Here is a 21,434-nt window from a genome sequence, read left to right on the forward strand (position 1 = left end):
TTTGAAATCTTCTAATTCATAGATTAGGAATTTGGGCCTTCTCCATTTTCAATATAGTTTTTGCTTATGTTGGTAGATCTTGTTTTGAATTATATATCTGGTATGATTAATTAGTACTTCCAAAATAGAAAGCTTGATTAGTTATAAAATCAACAAGTTGATTGCCTTACCTAAATGTGTGTCCCACTCTTACTACATCAGCTAATGACAACATTATATGTTTTATCCTTTGTACTTCACTGACTATCACCCAAGGTACCTTTCAAATGCCATTAAGAACCTTAGTTAGGATTAAAGAATCAATTTCCAAAATCACTGATATATGAATATTTCTTTGATGTTCTAGTGTACTGTGCATATATGCATCTATTTGGTGTAATTATGCCTTCACAAACACCCCTTTAATGGCTATCCGATATCAATAACGTAGCAGAAAAAGGAAAAAGAGAGAGATGGAGAGGGAACGGGAGAGACAAGGTTTTCGAAGGCATACGAAGAGCTGCCAGAGAACACTAGGATCAATGAAGGTATTGCTAATTTGGATGAAGATGAGAATGTTGCTGATGTTTACATTGAGTTTGAAAACGAAAACATCAACAAGATCTAAAATGAAACATAGAAAGAACTTATCTTCAAAGCATTCCCTTAGAGAAGAAGAAGAACAACAAACTGGATAAAATTGTCAAGACAAATATCTGCCTCATCGGAATCCTAGCTCCGGTGAAAGAAACAAATCTAAAACTTAATGCCATAGGCTTAGAATTGACAGGCAACCCCAAAAACAGAAAAATAATCTCAAAAACATTTCTCCTAAAGTAGCCTCACACCTCCGCGTGTGACAGTTACCCATCATAGGAGCCAAACCAACACATAAACAACGCATCGCGTCTCATCAGCACATAGCTGGGATATAGTGGTGGCATTAAGATTTAAGAAACAAAGTTTTAGCTGCAGACAACTCCAAGGAAGGAGAAAGGCTTTCCTCTTTCTGGAAAAACAAGGAAACGTCTAATGTTGCAAGTGAGAAAAACTCACCTCAAAAGGCAGCAATGACTCTAAAGAAGGAAGACTTCTTTGTATTTCAATGTCTTTACATCCCATGTGAATGCAAAGGGGTATGTATACAAGTTAAACCTAACTGAGCAAGCAAGGAAAGTCTATCAATTCCAACAAAGATAGATATTCTATTCCTATAATTACGCTACGAAAAGGTAAATAAAGTTTTCTAAATCAGGTTGACTAATTAACACAATCAACACTAATCTAATTTCCCCCCTCCAACACCAACAAATTGATCTGAAACTAAAATTTCCTCTGACAACAATTCAATTCCATCAACAATAGCTCTATCTACTACAGATGGGGATGACCATTGCTTTACCATTTCTCCCTCTGTTGATCATTTGTTAATAAAGGTAATCCTGTTTCTGTAAAATCCATTCCAGACTTGGATAATGTACATCCTGTCACAATGATTGTATTTACTCCATGTCTTCCCTCGGATTCAACTCTACAGCATCATCATTCAGCAAGGAGCTGTCATTAGATGTCAACAACTCATTCGACACTCTCTGATCCTCCTTGATAGGATTGACATTGTCATTCAATAAGCCCGGTTCCTCAGGAAGTACAATATCCATCTCGCTACAGCTATCAGTAGTTTCTCTCTGCTCTGAACTAATAATAGGCAAACTTCCATTCTCCACATGACATGAATCAAGAGGAGTCCCTTGCGGACACTTTTCACCACTATCACCAGTAAAACAAGATCTTGATTCATCATTCAAATGAGATTTCTGTTCTAGTGGTCCCTTACTTGAGACAAGTTCAATGTCACATGTTTCATCTGCAGCTTTACACTCTGTACCTTCCAACATAACCTGCTTACCCTTGCTATCGGACTCATGCAAATGAGCACAAAAAGGAGGGGTCCTTTGCCGACATTCGTGGCACTTGAATCCAATTAGCTTAGTAATTCTTTCAGCTGTAAGACCGAAAGCATCTCCATGGAACCAGTCTGCAGGATGGAGTAATCAGAAAGGAAAATAAGGTAAGCTACAAGATATAGAGACAGAAAAGAAGAAAACATGGAAAATATATAAATGCACCCAATAACAGAATTCCATAAGTGCAATGAAGATATATGAGTCTCCTGACTAAGAGACATACTTTTTTTGGTTAGACTAAGAGACATACTTGAAAAGGTTAAAATGTCTTTTTCAAGCAACTCCTGAACACAACTTAAATAATGTAACTCGTGAAAAAGAAAGGGAGCTTAACCAAAAAGGGATTTAACAGAAACAACTATTGATCGCTTGTCTTGTGCAGTACTTCCTATAAAATCTCTCGTCACATCATAAGTTGCGCGGACTCTTCATTTTTGAAGCCGCACCTGTGTCGACACGAGACGGGTGCGGGTGACGGATACGTGTGAGATTCGGTCAACCCACATCAGGTACTTTGACCAAAGTCGATGGACAAATTTTGGGGAAAATTGAGATTTTGATAAAAGATAAAATAGAATTAAGACGTGAGAAATGGCACACCTTAAATATTATAGTCCCTTTGTCTCTCTTTTTAGCTATTCCTCTTGGTCAATATTCATTGCTTCATGTTTCAAGCCAAACAGAGAGAAACTAAGAATTCAAGCGGTTATGTTCTGACTTTTGGTAGACAGTAGCAACAATGTAAGGAGAGTTGGTGGAAGGCCTTGAATGACTTTCTTTTTCTTTTTCTTTTTCTTTTTTGAGGGGAAGAACCAGAGAGCTTGAAAGAAGAAGTTGGGGGACTTGAGAAAGACGACCTAGAAGATCTTTCAAAATTTGGAATATCTTTATAGCTCTATTTTATAATTTTGGATTATTTAGCCGAATCCCAGCACCCGTATCCATATCTGGATCCGTACCCCCAAATCTTAAAATTTAGTTTTTGCCGAATCCAACCCTTGGATTCACATACGCTGATACGCATCGAATACCCACCCCCGAGTCCAAGCAACTTAGGTCACAACCACACTCCAGTTCAACTGTTTATAAAATAAGTAATAAGTTCAACTGTTCATAAAATAAGTATTCACATTATCCCTTATCAATTCTAGTTTAAAACTACAAACTGAGACAGCAGGCTCAAATGAGACCAGACCCAAGATCAACAATGTTATACTAGATAATGTCACATCATTTGTTAAACATGATGAACAACAGAAAATACATTAATGCATTGCTGCAGGGAAACAATTCAAGATATAGGAGAGACAAAAACCAACTCAAGATATATGGTACAGAGTCACCAACAAGATAACCAAAGGGATCGTGTACATATGCACTGAATAAAATCCTCCTTACCTCCACAAACTTCACATGCAATGTAATTTGAAGTAGGTGTATATTCTAGTTCACCACAAAGACAACACTTTGGCTGATCAGCTGCGCCGCCCAACTCTCCAGAAAGGACAAGAAGCTTTTTACTCCTGAAGAGTGTCACTCTTTCATCTTTTGGCTTTTGTGAGAGCAATAGACCATTCAGCCAGTAAATCCGACATAACTGCATTCTCTTCCTCCGCCAAGCAACTTCTGCTGGTTTCTTTTTCTCTGTTGTGTCAACTTTTGCCTGTTTCCTAGGCCTACCCCTCCCCCTTCCAGATTTTGTTTGTTTACCTTTCTTGCGTCCTTTTTTTTTGTTTTGCACAACTACAAATTTAGCCCTCCTAGCAGAACGTCTGAGGGGTATAACAACAGGCTTCTTTTTGCTACTCGGCAACTGTGCTGGCTGTTTATTTTTGGTGCCTCCAGATATAATCTTTAAGCGCAGCGGTCTCAAGGCTTTTGATGCTTCCTCACTCTTTTGCATCTCTATCCTCCCCCTCTTGACATTCTTTCTCACATTATTCACATCCATACACTTGTGACATGTATGCTTAAACTCAGCAGCAACAACTCCAGTTGACTTTCTAACATGTCGTTTATGGAAGAAACCTGAAGAAATGACAAATACCAGATCAGTTGCAAAAAATGTGGACAAAAGGCAAGGGGGTGTGGAAGCAGGGATGAAACTAGTGACCTATTAAATTTTGAAGTATTTGAATCAACATATGTAAAAAGGAAGCAAATAAACAAAATCTACATGAAACTGCATAACAAAAACGATGAAAGGGATACAGGAAACTCAAGGCAGAAATAAGTCTTACCATCAAACAAAAAAGAATTGAAACCTTGACACTAATTGAAGGGATGACTTTTTACAATTTACCTAGGAATACCCTAACAGTGCCCATCATGTGTGGACTGAGATTTCAGCTATCATGTGGATATTCAATGATAATTTATTTTACATGCCCCAATACCTATTGAATTATGTAATTTTCTCAACTAGTAAAAGTTTTTTAGTGATGGAAAACTTTTTATTTATAGAGATGTACACATCAAACAAAGAAAAGGCAGATAGGAAATCATAAAAGGAACACAATTACTATGCTATGACATCAAGCAGTTCTGTCAAAACTCAAAACTAACAGAAACTAAAACAACAACATTCCAATAGGTGAACAGCAGTCCCGAAATCTGACAATGTGACAGGTCGTCTTATGAAGCACCTATTGTACCCTGTAGGGATTCAGCTGTTCACGTTGTCAGATTTGAATCATACTCCCTAACACTTGAGATTTCGGGACTGCTAGGGAGTATGATTCATATCTGATAATGTGAACATCAGAAACCCTGCAGGGTATAAAGGTTCTACATAAGACGACCACCCAAAACCAATTCACTGGGACTTGAAAAAAATCAACCAATTAAAAGCATATATTTTTTCTTGTTTTGATAGAGTATACCATGTAGATACCAATAGGGTTCCCAAGGATCAATTCTATCAGTAAGTCATATTACTCCCTCAATATTTAACATGACATTGAATGGCATTAGTTACTTGATGGATTTTAACATATTTATAAAATGATCACTTGACAGTTCACAAGCAGGTAGAGCAGTAAGAAAGTTCTATTAGGAGAAACTTTAAGTGCGCACCTTTGCAGTACTGACAGCTTACAGCCTCCCTGCAAATTATAAAAGAAAATTAATCTTACGAATATTTCAGAGGTAAAACATCCAGCAAAAATAGAAGTCCAAAATACTTGTCATTATTGACTGTACACCGAAGACAATACATCATTTACCTAGTTAGGCCTCATAACAGAACAAAGAAACCCAGCCAGAAACTGGCCAGTGACAACAAATAACATGCCCATGCACAGGTAGCAATCAAAAAGAAAAATACTCTCGAAAAATCAGATCTATGCAAAATTGGAAATCTGAAACTATTCGTGCAATATTATTCCTGGGGAAGTTTGTATAGATCTTCAACAGATGAGCTCACATGGATTAATTCAAGGATGACAAATAGTTTCACACTTGCTTGCTACCACAAAGTAAGAAATTATACAAAATATGTTTTTAACGCAAGGACAGGAAACTGACCAACAAGATAGAAGCATCCCCAAGGAGGTATACACTTTTCCCTTGGAAGGTGAAACTATATCAACTACTAAAGAAAAATTGCAATAAAGTTCGTGCACATAACTAGGAATGCACCCAAGGATGTGGTCTAGTGGCCAATAGAGTGAGTTGAGAACCATGAGGTCTAAGGTTCAAATCCACCGAGCCTTGGTGGATAGAGTTACCCGGTCCTGTGTTGGTGGGAGGTAACACGTACCTCGTGGAATTAGTTGAGGTGCGCGCAAACTAGCCAGCCCACCACAGTTATAAAAAAATAGCTAAGAAATACTATCTAATTTGTCTGACAGTAAAGTCGAGTATTGCCTAATGTAAAACTTCACATTTAAAGACAAAATTCTATCAATCGGAGTATCGAAATTTACAATCTCTTTTTCTAATTTCTTTTTCTTCCACTTCCTATGGGATTTCCAGCTGCATAAAACACACAATCCCTTTATCTTCCCATATACACAAGCTTTGTCACTTATAACTACTGGATAAGCTGTTAAACAGACCATATATCTACTCAGTTTAAAAATGAGATCTGAACTACAGTGCTTGCCGTAGAACATCGCCGTAGTAAGTACCTCAAGGCTCAAGCGAACCTTTAACAACATTGATTCATACACATGTATGATATCAAGATCTTGAGGTCAAAAGACGTGTGCAGCTGTTCAAATTTTTTGTCTTATTTTATAAGATAGCGGTATAAAGCTGTTCAAATTTTGTCAGTTAAGAGTAGACTAAATACCTGAGGGTAAGAACCCAAAGTGATTGAAAGTAAACAACCAATATCGTCTTGTATTTGCAAGAGATGCTACAATTATTCTTTTTTTAATGGTAATACTAAGTACATGGTGATAGAAGAAGAATGAGAAGGAAAGAAGAGAAGTAACACAACAATTGTGTTGAAACTCGCAAGGTTATTCAAAATTTACTTGACCATACGTGTTCCTCATAACCAACTATTCTCTTTCCTTTTCAGCATAAAATCCCTATCTATATTTATACAAATAGCAGAAGCAGCGTTTTAATAACTAAGATAATGAAAGAAGTTGTTAATTCATTTATGTAAGCTAAGATATTTTGTGCATGCTATTAATTGCCTGGAGCTTATTCACAAATATCAAATAGAAGCATACCTAATTAGGACATCTTTGTTACAATGCCCACACTGATAATACTCTGATCTCTCTGCTTTAAGGAAAAGGTATGCAAATCCCTTTTCCTTAAGAGGCTTTTTTATTATTCTCTTGGTTTCACGATGCTTCCCAACAGTTATCTTGCTAGATTTGCGAGCAATTCTTTTCTCCTCAAATCCTTTCACAAGATGCAAGGGCATGTGAGATTCTTCTAACCAATATCTCTTTCTTTCAGTTGAGGCCTCTTCTGGTATGGTTCCACATCGAACAACAATGTCCGGCAAGAATCTTCTTTTACCAAAATCAAGAAGATACTTTACTACAGATCCATCCGAGCTTTTCTTGCGTACAGTAGCTTTCTTGAATGATCTGACAGCTTTTTGAAATTCCTTGTCTATAATTGCAAGGATATTGGTGTTTCCAATATCATCCCATCTAATATGAGCATCAAGATCTCTAACCTGAAAAGTGAAGAGAAATGATGAACCAAAATCTCAATAAATAACTATAAACTCAGGCATGCATCTTAGTCAACAACAACAAAGACAACCAAGATCTCCTTTCAATACAAGCCACAAGGAGAAGCGCTACTGTAATTAACGCTTTTAGTAGCAACCTATGTCCCATGGAGTCAATTTGGATACTCCCCACAGGGCCATATCTGTATCACTGGACCGCTGAAGTGCCACATTAAGGTAGCAGATCCAGGAAGACAATTTCTCTCCGGTTAATGTTAGAAGACGAAACTGAGTTGTATGGAAAGAATACCTGGAGAGCAAGTTGCTCCACAGTTCTTGAAGTTTCAACAGCAGCCCTCCAAGCTATGCACTTATTTCTCTTGGCAAAGTCTGAATTGTCCGGATATAACATGTCTGGTATCTTCTTACATCCACCTGCACATGACGATTCTAAGTAAATGACTTACCAAGAAAAGACATCTAGGTAAATGAAGCTCAACTGTTCAGTTGACCAGAAACCGAAGCTGCATTTGAAAAGAAAATGAAAGTCCATACCTTGTCGGGCAGCTTTGCGCGCCAATGATTGAGGCAAAAGCTTCCAGTTGAATAGTCGACGAGATAGCCTTCCCCCCCTCCACCAAAACAAGCTCAACCCACTTCCAGCATTTGAAGATGGATTCACCTCCGGCTCCAAATGCCTAGACTTCTTTTTGCCAATTCCGTGTCTAACACGTGATGAGTTGATAATGATATGATGCCCAGAGCCCATTTTGGCTAAACAATCCACATGCTTCAGCCAATCAGGGGTAAGTGCTAGAGGCCGCAAGTTCGACTCTAACTGGCATCAAACGCATCAATCAGAAATACATACAGGTAAGAAAAGGGTAAAGAAATCTATACAGATATGTAATGCAATAACAACTACTACAACTCTATTATGTCTCAATTCAATGCTAGTAAGGTTGGATATATGAATCCTCACCATCCATTTAGACCCATTCCATTCCAACATTCATTAATTGGTGGTTCTCTAGCATTTCAGATTCTTGCAATTTATATTGACGCACACATCTCTAAACAGGCTAAAAAGACTCTTGGGAGAAATTGAACCTAACATAAGCATGCGGTTATGACTTATGACTAAGCCTTCATCCCAACAAGAAGACTTTTGAGACCACGTAAAGAGCTTCATCCTTATGTTGGATCATGTTCACTATGTTCTTATACTAAGGTCGCATTTGTTTGCATTAAGATTAAGACATCTGAATATAAATGATTAAGATTAAGATGTTGACTTTAGATCTTATCTTAACACTAAATGATTAAGATTGTTTATTTTCAACATCCAAATGTGCAGAATTTATATATTTTTAAACATAATAAATGTACAATTCAAATCAAAAGTTACCAGTTTCAAAAAAAAAAAAACAATTCAAATCAATAGTGAACTATTAGAAAAAATATAAATTTAATACGATAATATCATTATTTGATTTAAAAAAACATCTATGTTGCTAGTGATGGTGGTGATGGTTGGTGCCAGTGGATAGTAAGTGGAGGTGGCTAATGTTGTAGTTACTGGCACAATAGTGGCGGTTGATAGTGGTGTTTGATGTTAGTAGTCGACGGTGGTGGTGGTGGCGGCTGCGGTGGTGTTGGTGGTAGTTGGTTGTGGTACTAGTTGTGATGGTGGAGGTGGTTGGTAGTAGGGATTGACCGCAGTAGTAGTGGATGATAGTGATGGCGGCAATGATAGTAAATGTAGTAGCGACTAACAGTAATGGTAGGTAGCAGTGGTAGTTGTGATGTCAAAGGTGGTGTGTGGTTGTGGACGGTGGTGGTGAAAATTCTTCACAAAAAAATATCCCTTAATAATATTATGACTTAATTAAATATCTTACCTACTCAGACCAAATAAATGCTTAAATCTTGATGTAAACAAATGCACTTAATGGCCTAATATTTGAACCATTCAGATCCAAACCTCCATAAGTGCAAACAAATGAGGCCTAAGCATACTTCATATAAGGAAGGAATCCCAAATACTAGACTATATTTAACAAAGTCATGTCATATATAATTGTATTGATGATTGTATTGGCACTTTATGTTTCCCCATGATTGTACGGTGTGTCACAGAGTCTAGTCAATCATACTAGGATGTCATGAATTGTGATTCACAAGACCGTCCTCAAAAAGAATAAAAACATTTTGCAGTCCAAATACATCCAGTTTAGTAAAATCTGACCAAGTTTCTGTTATTACAGGCATGTGAAACCTGTAAAGACACAACACAGTTATGATAATGGCGCCTTGTAAAGAAGTTAAACATCCAAAACTGCATCTCATCAGTCACAACTTCAATATACAATTGTGCTCAAGTTTAAGTATAGAATTTTCTTTATTCTCAAAAAAGGTGTTGCTTCTTCACTTCCAAATTGTCAGTAGAATAGCTGCTCAAATTGTGTTCCATTAAGAGTAAAAATCCTCATGAATGTTCATCAAGATTAGATAAATTTCTCTTCGCCTCGGAATGGGATGAAGAATTTAATAACATAAAACAAACTTTGTTGCCTAGAATTGCATCTGATCACTGTCCTGTCCTTTTAGAGTGTGGAGAATGGGCTTTTACTAAGTCCTATTTCAAGTTTGAGAATTGGTGGATGTAGGCGGAAGGATTTAAAGGAGGGAGTGGAGGGGTCGTGGAAATCTTTTGAAATATCAGGAAGGCCTGGTTTTATCTTGGCTGGCAAACTTAAGTTGTTGAAATCCAAGCTGAAGGAGTGAAACATTGCTTATGGAGGGATTTGAAGAAGAATAAGACTATTCTTCTAAATCAAATTAACAGTTTTGATGTTTTGCAGGAACTAAGACCACTAAATGAAATTGAGTTGCTGGAAAGGGCATCATTACATATGGAATTCCAGGATTTAGCAAAAAATGAAGAGATCTCATGGAGGAAGAGGTCTAGAACTTTATGGTTGAAGCAAGGAGATAAAAACACCAAGTTCTTCTAGAAAATGGCAAATTCCCATAGAAGATTCAATCATATAGATAAGCTGGAGGTACAGGGGAACCTAATCACTGATCCAGTAGGGATTAGGAATGAGATCGTGTCCTTTTATCAAAATCTCAACTCAGAAACAGAAAGCTGGAGACCTCAATTCTCCTATCAAGGTGGCCCTAGAATTTCAAAAGAAGAAAAAGAACTCCTACGGTGTGAATTTGAAGAACAAGAGGTGGTAGAGAGTTTGAGACTTTGTGAAGCAGACAAGGCACCAAGCCCAGATGATTCTCTATGGGCTTCTTTCATAAGAGCTGGAAGATTGTGAAAGAAGCAGTCATGAATACCATCAGGAACTTTCATTGCAATGAGTACCTTAAGAAGAGTTTAAATGCTTCCTATATTGCTCGCATCCGTAAAAAAGGTAGTGCCAAGGAACTCAAGGACTTCAAACCTATTAGTTTATATTTAGTGTGTACAAGATTATTTCACAACTATTGACAGAGAGATTGAAGAAGGTGGCACGGCATATAAGCTGGTGAATGGGCATCAGTTGGCTTTTTTTAGAGGCAGACAGACCATGAATGCTTCTTTGATTGCCAATGAATGTGTGGATATTAGAGTAAAGGACAAGAATCTGGTATTCTTTGTAAGCTTGATATTGAGAAGGCCTATGATCATGTTAACTGGAGTTTCCTTCTCAATGTGCTTGAAGATATGGGTTTTGGCATGAAGTGCCAAGGTATTTTTTTCAGTAAAGTCTGCTTATTACGCATTGTGTAATTTGGATCAGCAAATACCACAGTGGCCCTGGAGATATATTTGGAAAGTTAAGGTTCCTACAAAAGTTTTGCACTTTTCCTGGTTATTGGCAAGAGAGGCTTGCCTGACTCAAGAGAATATAAGGAGAAGGGGATTCCAATTATGCTCTAGATGTACTTTTTGTGGTTTAGAAACAGAATCCAATAGTCATCTGTTTCTTCATTGTTTTGTTACTGGTCTTCTGTAGCTTTTCTTAACATTGCGAGCCTCCAGTGGTGTATGCCTTCCAACACTAGTGACCTGCTAAAAAGTTGGAATTGCATTGGGGGTGTAGTCAGACAGAAGAAATGGTGGAGATTGATTCCTGCCTGTATATGATGGACAGTTTGGAAAGAAAGAAATTTAAGAATTTTTGAAGGAAGAAGTAGCTCTTTACAGAATTTTAAGATGAAGTGCTTTCTTCTTTTTCATCTTTGGTGTAAAAAACATTTTGTAGAGGAGGCAGTATCCTTAGTAGATCTGATAGGCACTCTGTAACTGTCAGGATTTCATAGTTGGATTTGCTGTCCTTTCTCTCTGTGTTGATGGTTTTGGCACCATCTAGTGCCTTTTTCTTTAATGCTCAAGTTACCATTCTAAAAAAAAAGAGTAAGAAGCCTCGTTTATACTGTTACTGGACCTTAGTATGTGAAACATTAAGATCACATAGTACATGTGACTGGAAATAGCTTGTCCAGCTGACCTTTCCGCCCTCCAAAAAAGAACTAGGGACTGAGAAGGGATATAACTTCCTATTTAAGCTATCACAGTAACAAATAACTGCCTATAAGTATATTCTCCTCAATATGAAGCATTAAGAACAGTCAGGAAGATTAAGCTCCCATAAAGTAAGATGTTAGATGGATAAAACAGCAAATGAAACAAAGGTGCGCATCATTTACAAAATCAAAGTAGAAGGCATTTTGCAAATGAAACAAAGGTGCGCATCATTTTACAAAATCAAAGTAGAAGGCGTTTTGCAATTGAAAAATGGCAAAAAGAGAGGGATGATAATAGTGAGAATGATGTAGAGAACACTAAAATCTTTTTTATTTCACTTGTATTTTTGGTGTGAGGGGAGAACACCATGCCGAATGGGTAGTAAGTTAAACTAGGTGAAAGACAATGGATGTGGAGTCACATGCACCTCCTCTACATATTTTCAATCACCCACTCTGTTTATTACGAAAATCTTTTTGACTTATCCCAAAAAGCAAAAATAATCAGAGAGGGTATCCCAAAAAGTAAAAAAGAGAGGGATGATCATACTTACTGTAAGCAAAAAAGCTCTTAGTGTATCTATCTCATGTGCTTCAGTAACATCTTTGCGCCAATTTGGGGAGTGGTGTGGATTCAACCAAGGACCCGACAGAAGTCCATGAAGACGATCCTCAGTGCTCAATATATAGCAAAGGACATTAACAAGATGGCTTTCCCTGTTCCTCCTAGAATGAACACCCAATGCATCACTAGAAAAACTTTCTGGAGCAGGTCCTGTGCTATTCTGGATGAACAAGCAGTCCTTTTCGCACTCCGGAACTTTGCAAGAGATGCACCACCCACAATCTTCTTTCCCAGCATCAATCTTCATATTCTGAACATTGGGCCAGCAAAAATCGATAGATTTGCTAGATATGGCCTTCAGCTGCGCTGAAATTATTTCATCCACCGTTTTTTTAGCATCTTCACCAGTCTTACCAGGTGATTTCTTTGTTAACTCTTCCACAACTGATGATGCTATTCGAGCAAAGCTATAAAAGTTTACATAACTTTCTGCATACTGCCCTTCTGACATGATTTCTTTATTGCTCGTTGTTGACATCCCCAAGTCCACAGACTCATTGCCCTTTCTTTCCCTGAGAGGTCTTCTAGTCTCCATAATTTTGGCGGTAAGATTAGAATCTTCAAAAGTTCCACCCTCCTTGTAATTTTGATGGTCTGCAACAACCTGAGATATTTCAGCTGATCCTTCCGACCCTGGCAGTATATTTCCCATCTTCATTGATGGGTCAACTGTCTCTGATTCATCATATCCCGCATCATCAGAACATGATGAGAGCTTTTCCGCTTGCTTTCCTTCATTTACCTTCTCTTCATGTTGCGACAGAATTAATGCCAGAAAATTTGAGGGTATAGTTTTCAGTTGGGTATCCAGATCACATTTTGCACCCGCAGCCATACAATTTGTATCCCAAAGCTTCATAATCGCACTTAACACAGTTCCATAAACATTTTCTGATGACTTCATCATCCCAATAACCAGAGCCAAATCATTTTTATGGTAATACTTAGGTGAGAACTCATCTTCACATGGATCTGACCTGCAAGAACAACACCACAAACTCAAGTCAGAGAGAAAATAATTAAGTACTATTTATACCAAAAAACTGAGAAAAAATGATAAAGAGTGTTAATAACAACATACCCAGTGTAATCCCACAAGTGGGGTCTGGGGAGGGTAGGATGTACACAAACCTTACCCTTACCTTTTCTCGGTAGAGAATGTCTGGAACAAAACATAACAAGAAAACACAAGTCTGTGTGCCAGATTAAAAACAACTATCATATTTTAGCAGTCGATACAGATGATGCAGTGTCAAAAATTTGGTAGAACTTACAAACTAAAATGTGGGGAATCCCATATACAAGGAGTACTACCAAAAAGTAGATATCATACCATGAAAGATGGTATTCTATAAAATGTCCACCAATCTTCTATGTAAACATGAACCTTGTGGGTGCACCAAAAGGAGAAAACATACATAAGACCATTCCTCAATAGTACAAAAAAACAAAATCATTTTTTGTCCCATCAACAACTCTCTTATTCCTCTCCTCCTTCCATATAACCATAAAAGGGCTAGAGGTGCAACATCTCACGCCCTTGTCTTCTCTTCCTCCTACCAGTGGTAAAAACAACCCATTGTAAAGCAAGAGTCATGTATTAATCCTCCAAGTGACCAACAAATGAAATATATACCATTTGATCCCCTTATCAGCCAAAATATATTAATTGTGATAAAATGTCATCAGGGGATTTTGCTTTTGTCATGAATCCATTGATTCAATATGACTTATTACTACTTAGTTCACACATGGAGTGGGGTGGGGGTGGGGGTGGGGGTGGGGGGAACTAGAAGTTCATTTTTATTTCACAAATAGCATGCTAGATTATATAGCATCCAATTGTGAAGACCAAAAGGTTACGGTCTTCCATAACTTCTTGTTTCGAGCTCCCAACTTGCTTAGCCTCCAGCTTCACATCTTGCACCCAACTATGCTAGGTAGCACCCATTTGAATGTTCAACACTACAAACATTGATACACACAGTTGCCAAGAAAAATCATAGTGTAATAAGAGATGGCTCACATCCTCTCGATGTTATTTTGCTCAAACAACGCCAGTTAACAATGATGCATCTTCTCCTCATGAGTCGCAACATTTATTTTTGTCAAATGGATGGGTTTTATTAATTAGGCCCAACTCCTCTCGGTCCGAGGGAGAATTGAACTCAAGGAATCAAGTCCAAGCCCAAGCCCAAACCCAAACAAGCAAGAGCTTCTCTTTCTTCATCATCTACTTCAATTTCAAAAATTACATAGGCTTTCCAACAATTGGTTTGTCCCGCTTCTGGACCAGCATTGTTTCTCCTCTTTATTTACCTCAACCTCTTATGAGTTCTTTCCTCTCCTTGTTTCCCTAAAATCACTTACATGAATAGGCTGAGTGTAGACTAGCTGGAACTAGCTCGGTCTTTTATCCAGGTATACTTGCACTCCATAACAAAATTGTCATTGCCAACAACAAGGCCGAAATCTATGTCTCATCCTTAACTATGAGCTTCACTTGTGAAATACCAGTTAAACTCATTATCCACTAAGCCATCAGAGTTTGACACTCTAAAGATAAAATGCAAACCCAACAAAGCTCACCTACAATCCCATCTTTTCTTTGCACTCCCGTGCAACCAATGCCAATAACAAAAAAGGTCAAAATCCTTAACTATGAGTCTCGCTTTTGACATATCAGTTAGACTCATCTGAACTGCACCTATCAAAAAGATCACAACGCCGCCACCTCAATTGCCTGGACGAGGTTGACACTCCAAAATGAATTGAGAACACAACCAAGCTCACCAATGACACCCTGTTTCTTCTTTGTATGCCTATGCAACCAGTGCTACAGCCTACAAGTGTGGTCCAACAACGCAAGGACTCAACCATCTAGCCCTTCTGTCAATACTCATTCAGCTTCTTCATCTATTTTTTGACAATGGTAACTTTACTTCTATATATCCACACGGGTATACTACAACCAAAGTGTAGTTCCCCTTCAAAAGTATTACAACTTACAACTTGTAATTCAATTATGTGCCTTACAAAAAGTTTAAACATCACAAATATCTTCTGTTTGAGCTAATAGCTGTTGCTCACTCCAAAAATAAAAAAGGCCTAAACAATTCATTTTAAGATTCTGAATGTTGTTCTGAGTCCCCTCAAAGCACCTCTTGTTCCTCTCAATCCAAATTGACCACCAAATGCATGACGGACAATCTTCCATCTTTCTTCCTTTTTGCTCACACTACCATCCATAGTCCAGCATCTTAGAACGTCTGCAATGCTTCCAGGTTTCACCCAACTAATCCCTTTCTGATGAACATCCTCCAAAGTTGGTCTGTCCATTTGCAATGCAAAAAAAGATGGTTGATTGTCTCAACTTGTTCCCCACATAAAAAACACCCAGAGGATAGTTGGTGACCCCTTTTGTTCAGATTATCATGAGTTAACACTGCTTCTTTGGCCAAAAGCCAGATGAAACAGTTAACTTTATAGGGAATTTTTGGTTTCCATATCATCTTCCAAGGCCAATCTCTTTCCTTCACCACTCCTACATTTAGCTCCCTGTATGCAGATTTGACAGAAAAAATTCCCTTACTGTTTCTGTTCCATTCTAGTCTGTCCACTTCTTCAGTCAGATTGTTGAATCTTGCTACTGAGAGTTATAGAATTCTGTTATTCTCCCAATCTCCCAATCATTCAGATATCTCCTTAGATATAGCTTCTAGTTTGGAAAGAAATTTAAATATGATCAATGGACCTGCTAACCTAGAGACCTCGAGGCTAACCTAGCATTCTCACACCATGATTCTTCTGATGGAAGCAACACGGCAATTGAAGAGACCAACAAAGAAACATCAGCAATGATACTACTAGCCTAGAGACCTTGAGGACAGCAATAACCTTCCGCCACCTAGCTGTCCACAATTTGGCAGTCAAAGAGACTAATAAAGCACATCTCCAGAAGCTGATTTCAACTTTTACCTTTCTCTCTTGATCATATAAAAACTCCATTAACCAGCTTATAACTTCATATTCCTTTAAGCACTAACTGGTCATGCATCTAACTCCCTTGTAATTCCTCGCAGTCATTGATAAACTGTGACATGTCTATCATAGAGTTCGCTGCACTTTTCTCTCTGTCATACAATAAGCTTGCGTTGCTTGGTGTATTCAGACTAATCTAGAAGGTCGGAGATGGGTTTGTCATTCACACTGGAGAATCAAAGACCTACCATCTGAGATTTGATCGAGTCAAGGTTAGGGAGAAGTGGGAGTTCCTCTCACTAAAAACTAGCATTTTTTATGTAAAAGACATCCACCATATTCATTCACGATTCTATACTTCTATAAAGACATTCAAATTAGAAAAAGGTAATAGTACTCTACAACAACCTGTATCTGCACAACACTCTATTACTAAATGGAAGGGAAAGTTTTATCGGTCATTGTTGTTCATGTTTCAGCTTATTTAAAACAAAATGGTGATCTTTAACAATACGAAGAATAAAACTCGAGCTTGAGAGGAAGACGAATATGGTAACAAACTTGTCATGACATCAGACGGATACCAAAATCGCAACATCGATGGCAATCTACCACAATTTAGTCCTAAAGAATGATGGAGTTGGCAATATGGAATCCCTTGCAATTATTTGACCATTCGACCCAAACATTCCAATACTACTTCGCTTATGAATTTTGCCTTTTACACATCACAACATCAAGTGGAAAATGTTAATGTCAATAGCAACCTAGACCATATACTGATACCGAATATCTAATACAAACTGTCCCAAACATTACAAAGAGTAGTGTCGAAAGATGAATGTTAAAACATAAACCGAATGATTAAAGCTTCAAGTAGCAACCAGACTGTCAGGGAAGGTACAATCACTTACTAACTTTAAGCCAAGGGTGATGGAACTTACACCAATAGGTAATCACAGCAACTATAGTATAGCCGGCCGTACAGATCAGTTGCCAACACCTCTGCCCCTCGAATTGATTTTGCCAAATTCAACCAGGGATTCTTTTTGTCAATCAGACATTCAGGGCAATACCAATCACCCTCAGGCAAGTGACTACTAGCAACACCAACACACTTGGAATGGAATGCAGAAGGGCAGCCATCACAGCATATTAAGCTACCATCCATTTTGCAGAGGCAGCATTCGTCACTATTCCAGTCTGTTGACTCATCGACTGCTTCCTCACTCAAGCATGAACCTACAGCAACATACATGGAAGCCCTCCTCTTCTTGGAACTGTCGAACTTCGAATTTCGATCAAAATCCATGTTCTCTGCTGCTACAATTCTTCTGTTAAGCTCTGATTGTATGGCCTCTACTTCAATCACATCATCACAAAGACACCTAAGCATTTCAATCTTCAAAGAAGCTGGTTGCTTGTAGTAATCCCTCTCGAATAGTTTAAAATGACGGAGATCAAAACTTGGTTTCAGTTCAGATCCATGTAGTAGTAGATATTCAACCATAAAGATAGGCCATGTGATTAGGTCCAGCAAATCCCAGTTAAGAGACCTACTTCCACAATTTGTAAATGTACAGATAAATTTCAGTTTCAAAGGAATTCAAGCAAAAAACAATGTATACACAACTTTATGAGAGTTAAAAACTTTACCTAAGACAACCAGACGCAGATTCAGAACTTTCATCTGAAAGAGATTTCAAATGCTTCCTCAGTATTTGCAATAGAGAGAAATGAATAGAGTCAAACAACAAAGTAGGAGCATTTGCCTTTATGCATGCCACGAAGTCTTCCAACTCAAAGGGGCTCAAGAATAATAAAGTACTAAACGATCTCAAAAATGAATAGACAGAGAAGACATCAAGCACAGGAATAGCATCCAAATCTAAACTACTGGAAGAAGGAGGCAAATCCATCTTTGGAGGAATAATATCAGATTTTTCAGACTCTTCATGACCTGATACAATAATTTTTTCCTCTGATACCACACTAACTGCAGGAGACAACAGTGGATCACTCGCTGCATCAGACACTACTGCACAAGAAACACGATCTTCAGCAGAAAAGGATTCTATTTTCGCTCTACGAGCACTTCTTCTCAACACTGTCTCTGTAACACCTTTGCCAGCATCCAAGAGCTTCCTCTTCTTCCTACCCCTTTTCCCCTTCGGCAAGCTCTCCAAAACACCATTTTGCACCTCCAACCCATCGGTACCCTTATCAGGTGTTGTCCACTGAACCTCAACTTCCCGCAGAGTGCCATTTGCTGACTCATTCTCAGTCAAACATGTCTCCAGATTCATTGGGACCTTCTCTTCATCTCCGCCATCAATTCTCTCAGTATCTCTACTACCCTCTTTCTCCTGGGTTCCTCCTCCTCCAAAACAGCAAGTCATTTCCTTTGATGTCTCATCACCACCACCAACATCTACGTTCTTACTTACTTCATCTAGCCCTAAATTCAAGTCAAAACAGTTCTTTATCCCTACATCCTCCAAGACATGACCTGCATCCCCATTTGCATCCACATTCAAATCAATCACATTGCTTCTATTCACGCTTCCCTCCAAATTTTCCAACTTAACTTCATTTACACCCATATTCTCCTCAACATTCAAATCCAATATCAGCCCTTGACTCCTATTCAAATCAACTACCCCATCAACATCATCCTCATTCAAATTAACTGTCACATCATAATTCAAATCCAAATTCAACCCATTACTTAAATTACCACCACCTTTTCTCAAATTTAAGTTTAACTCACTAGAATTTTCATAATTCATTTCATCAGCAACATCATCATTACCTGAATGATTTTTTTCCTTATCAAGACGTTGCCTTTTTTTGGGTTTTCGACCAACAGTAGAAGAAGGAACAGGCTCCTGCTGCTGCTGATGCTCATGTGGGTTTGATCCATTCAACAGGCAATTGAGTTGGGACAAATCAAGAACCTCGGAATCACCGGAATCATAAACGATCTCGAAAAACCCAGTTCCAGAATTGTATGATTTGACAGTACCACTGAATGTTCCAACCCCTTGAACTTCTTTGCTGACTGTTCTTCCTACAAAGTCCCCCATTTTCCCCCAAATTCTAGGGTTTTAGGTTAATTGTCCGCCACAATCGATCTTCTCTAGGACAAAACCCCAGTTTTTATAGTGAGAAGAGAGAAAAAGGGGGCACTGTTTCTCTCTCTATATATGTGGATTACGTATATATATATATGTGTATATTTAGAGAGAGAAAACTGGTTGAACTGTGTTTCTCTCTGTAGAAAATGCAACGAAGTTTGAATGTATTGGCATTTGGCAGCCTTCTCTCTCACGCAGCACGTGAGTGGCTGAGTAGCTGGGGTGAGTGGGTGGGTCGTGGGTGGGAGAAAAGGATTTCATAAATAACATATTATGTACACATAATATATATCTATATATACATACATATATGTGTTGTATGTAAATTTGTTAATACTTTTAATATCAATGGAACAATAATATATTCACTGAAATTCTACAAATAAGGTTTAGAGAGAGTACAGTATGTATCATTATCTCGTGAAAGTAGAGATGGTGTTATCTCAAATGCAGGAATTTCAGAAATAAAGAAGAAGAAAAAATAAGGCAGTGCAGAGCTATAAGAAAAAAATAAGAACAACAATAAAGCAACGCAGTGATTGAAACACAATAAACAGATGATGATACATATTAATAACTAGAATTACAAGAATATGGTTAATAAGTACAACGATAAACACCAACAAGCTTGAACCTTTGAAAGCAAGACAATACTTCACTGCCTCCTAACATTGTATTGTAATATGTGACCTCCACATTCTCTTATTTAAAGTCATCTTCTCAGTAATTTGAATATATGGCATGTCATGCCTAATCACTTCTCTCTCAAATGTTTTTTCTGTATACATCTACCTCTTTGTCAACTTCTCACACTTCCTAAGTGGGTGAGATGTTCGTGCATCTCGGTTTCACACTATTTGGCCAAGTTTCTCAAAGATTTAAGGGTTTTATTCAAAATAAAAGAAGTTGAACTTATCTTTATACTATTAAAAATAAGTTATATTTCTCATTGGTTATACTTTTTCAATGAAAACTTATTTTGCCATTCAACTTTAAGTACTATCTACCCAAATTGTTGGTTCCCCTCATCTTCACATGTGTTTTATATGTGATGCCTACATAACTTTTAATTTCATCAAAAAAATTAAATGCATTCTCAATTAAAATTATGTTAACCCTAATTACACAATAAATTCATTCTAAAGATTTTGAAACCCTAATCAGAAGTAATAATACAGTAATTTAACTCCATTCTGCAATAAAATAAGAATTTAATAGATAGAAGATTGTACTTCACTTTCAGATACATATATTATTTAATTACTTAATAAATTCTAGTACAAATCTTCGAACATCCATAATAGATCCATGTGAAATAAAATCACATAAAATTGCATTCTTAATATTGAAAAAAATTGATTGACTTCACAAAAAGTTTGATTTTTTCTAATAAGACGTCTGTGAAAATTATAGTAGTATTCAATTTATTTTTGGATTTGATTTTCATGTTCTATTTGTGACAAGTAAGTGTTACGTGCAAATAAAGAAGTAAACAATAATAAAAATAACTTTGATAAAGAGTTTAAGAAACAAAAATCTTATCTTTTGGGAAGATTTTGAAGTCTTGCTCAGCATATGAAGAAAAGCAAAGAACCCTAATTCAGTAAAAAAAATTGTGCCTGAGAAGAATCAATAGTTTGGGGTCTTTTGGGATGAATTTATTTTGTAAACTAGGTCGAGTAAATCGTATCTTTTGGACGGATTTTGAAGTCTCGATCAACACATGAAGAAAAGCAAAGAACCCTAATTTAGTAGATATTTTTTATGGTCAGAGAAGAATCAATAGTTTGAGGTCTTTTGGGATAAATTTATTTTGTAAATTAGGTCGAGTTTAATAGTGGACCGGGTTAAAATAGTTTAAATTAGGAATAGATTTAAATTGGGGAAAATAAGATCCACGTGAACGCCAATGTAATTTTTTACATCAAGACGATAGATATAAGATATGTGTTCGCCAATACATTTGTCAACACTTATTACATGTTTGGTTTCTCTCGTGCTATAAGTATTATAATTTTTTCAAAACATTGTATGCTCATTTGAATGCATATATTATTCGATTGCTCAAAATTTTCTCA

At 37.4% G+C, this 21,434-nt stretch overlaps 1 protein-coding gene across 1 annotated transcript; it reads right to left on the reverse strand.

The window, feature by feature from the left end:
- Positions 1–1,050: 1,050 nt before the first annotated feature.
- On the reverse strand, positions 1,051–19,507 carry LOC125843535 (DDT domain-containing protein PTM). Its single transcript, XM_049522645.1, has 9 exons — positions 17,876–19,507; positions 17,164–17,775; positions 12,168–13,215; positions 7,645–7,927; positions 7,400–7,524; positions 6,632–7,092; positions 5,022–5,050; positions 3,345–3,974; positions 1,051–2,017 (listed from the first exon to the last, which is right to left on the reverse strand). The coding sequence occupies exons 1-9, from the start codon at positions 19,303–19,305 to the stop codon at positions 1,482–1,484; spliced, it is 5,154 nt and encodes a 1,717-aa protein (XP_049378602.1). The 5' UTR covers positions 19,306–19,507; the 3' UTR covers positions 1,051–1,481.
- Positions 19,508–21,434: the final 1,927 nt, after the last annotated feature.

This window comes from Solanum stenotomum, chromosome 11, assembly GCF_019186545.1.
Source record: "Solanum stenotomum isolate F172 chromosome 11, ASM1918654v1, whole genome shotgun sequence".
Lineage (NCBI taxonomy): Eukaryota > Viridiplantae > Streptophyta > Magnoliopsida > Solanales > Solanaceae > Solanum > Solanum stenotomum.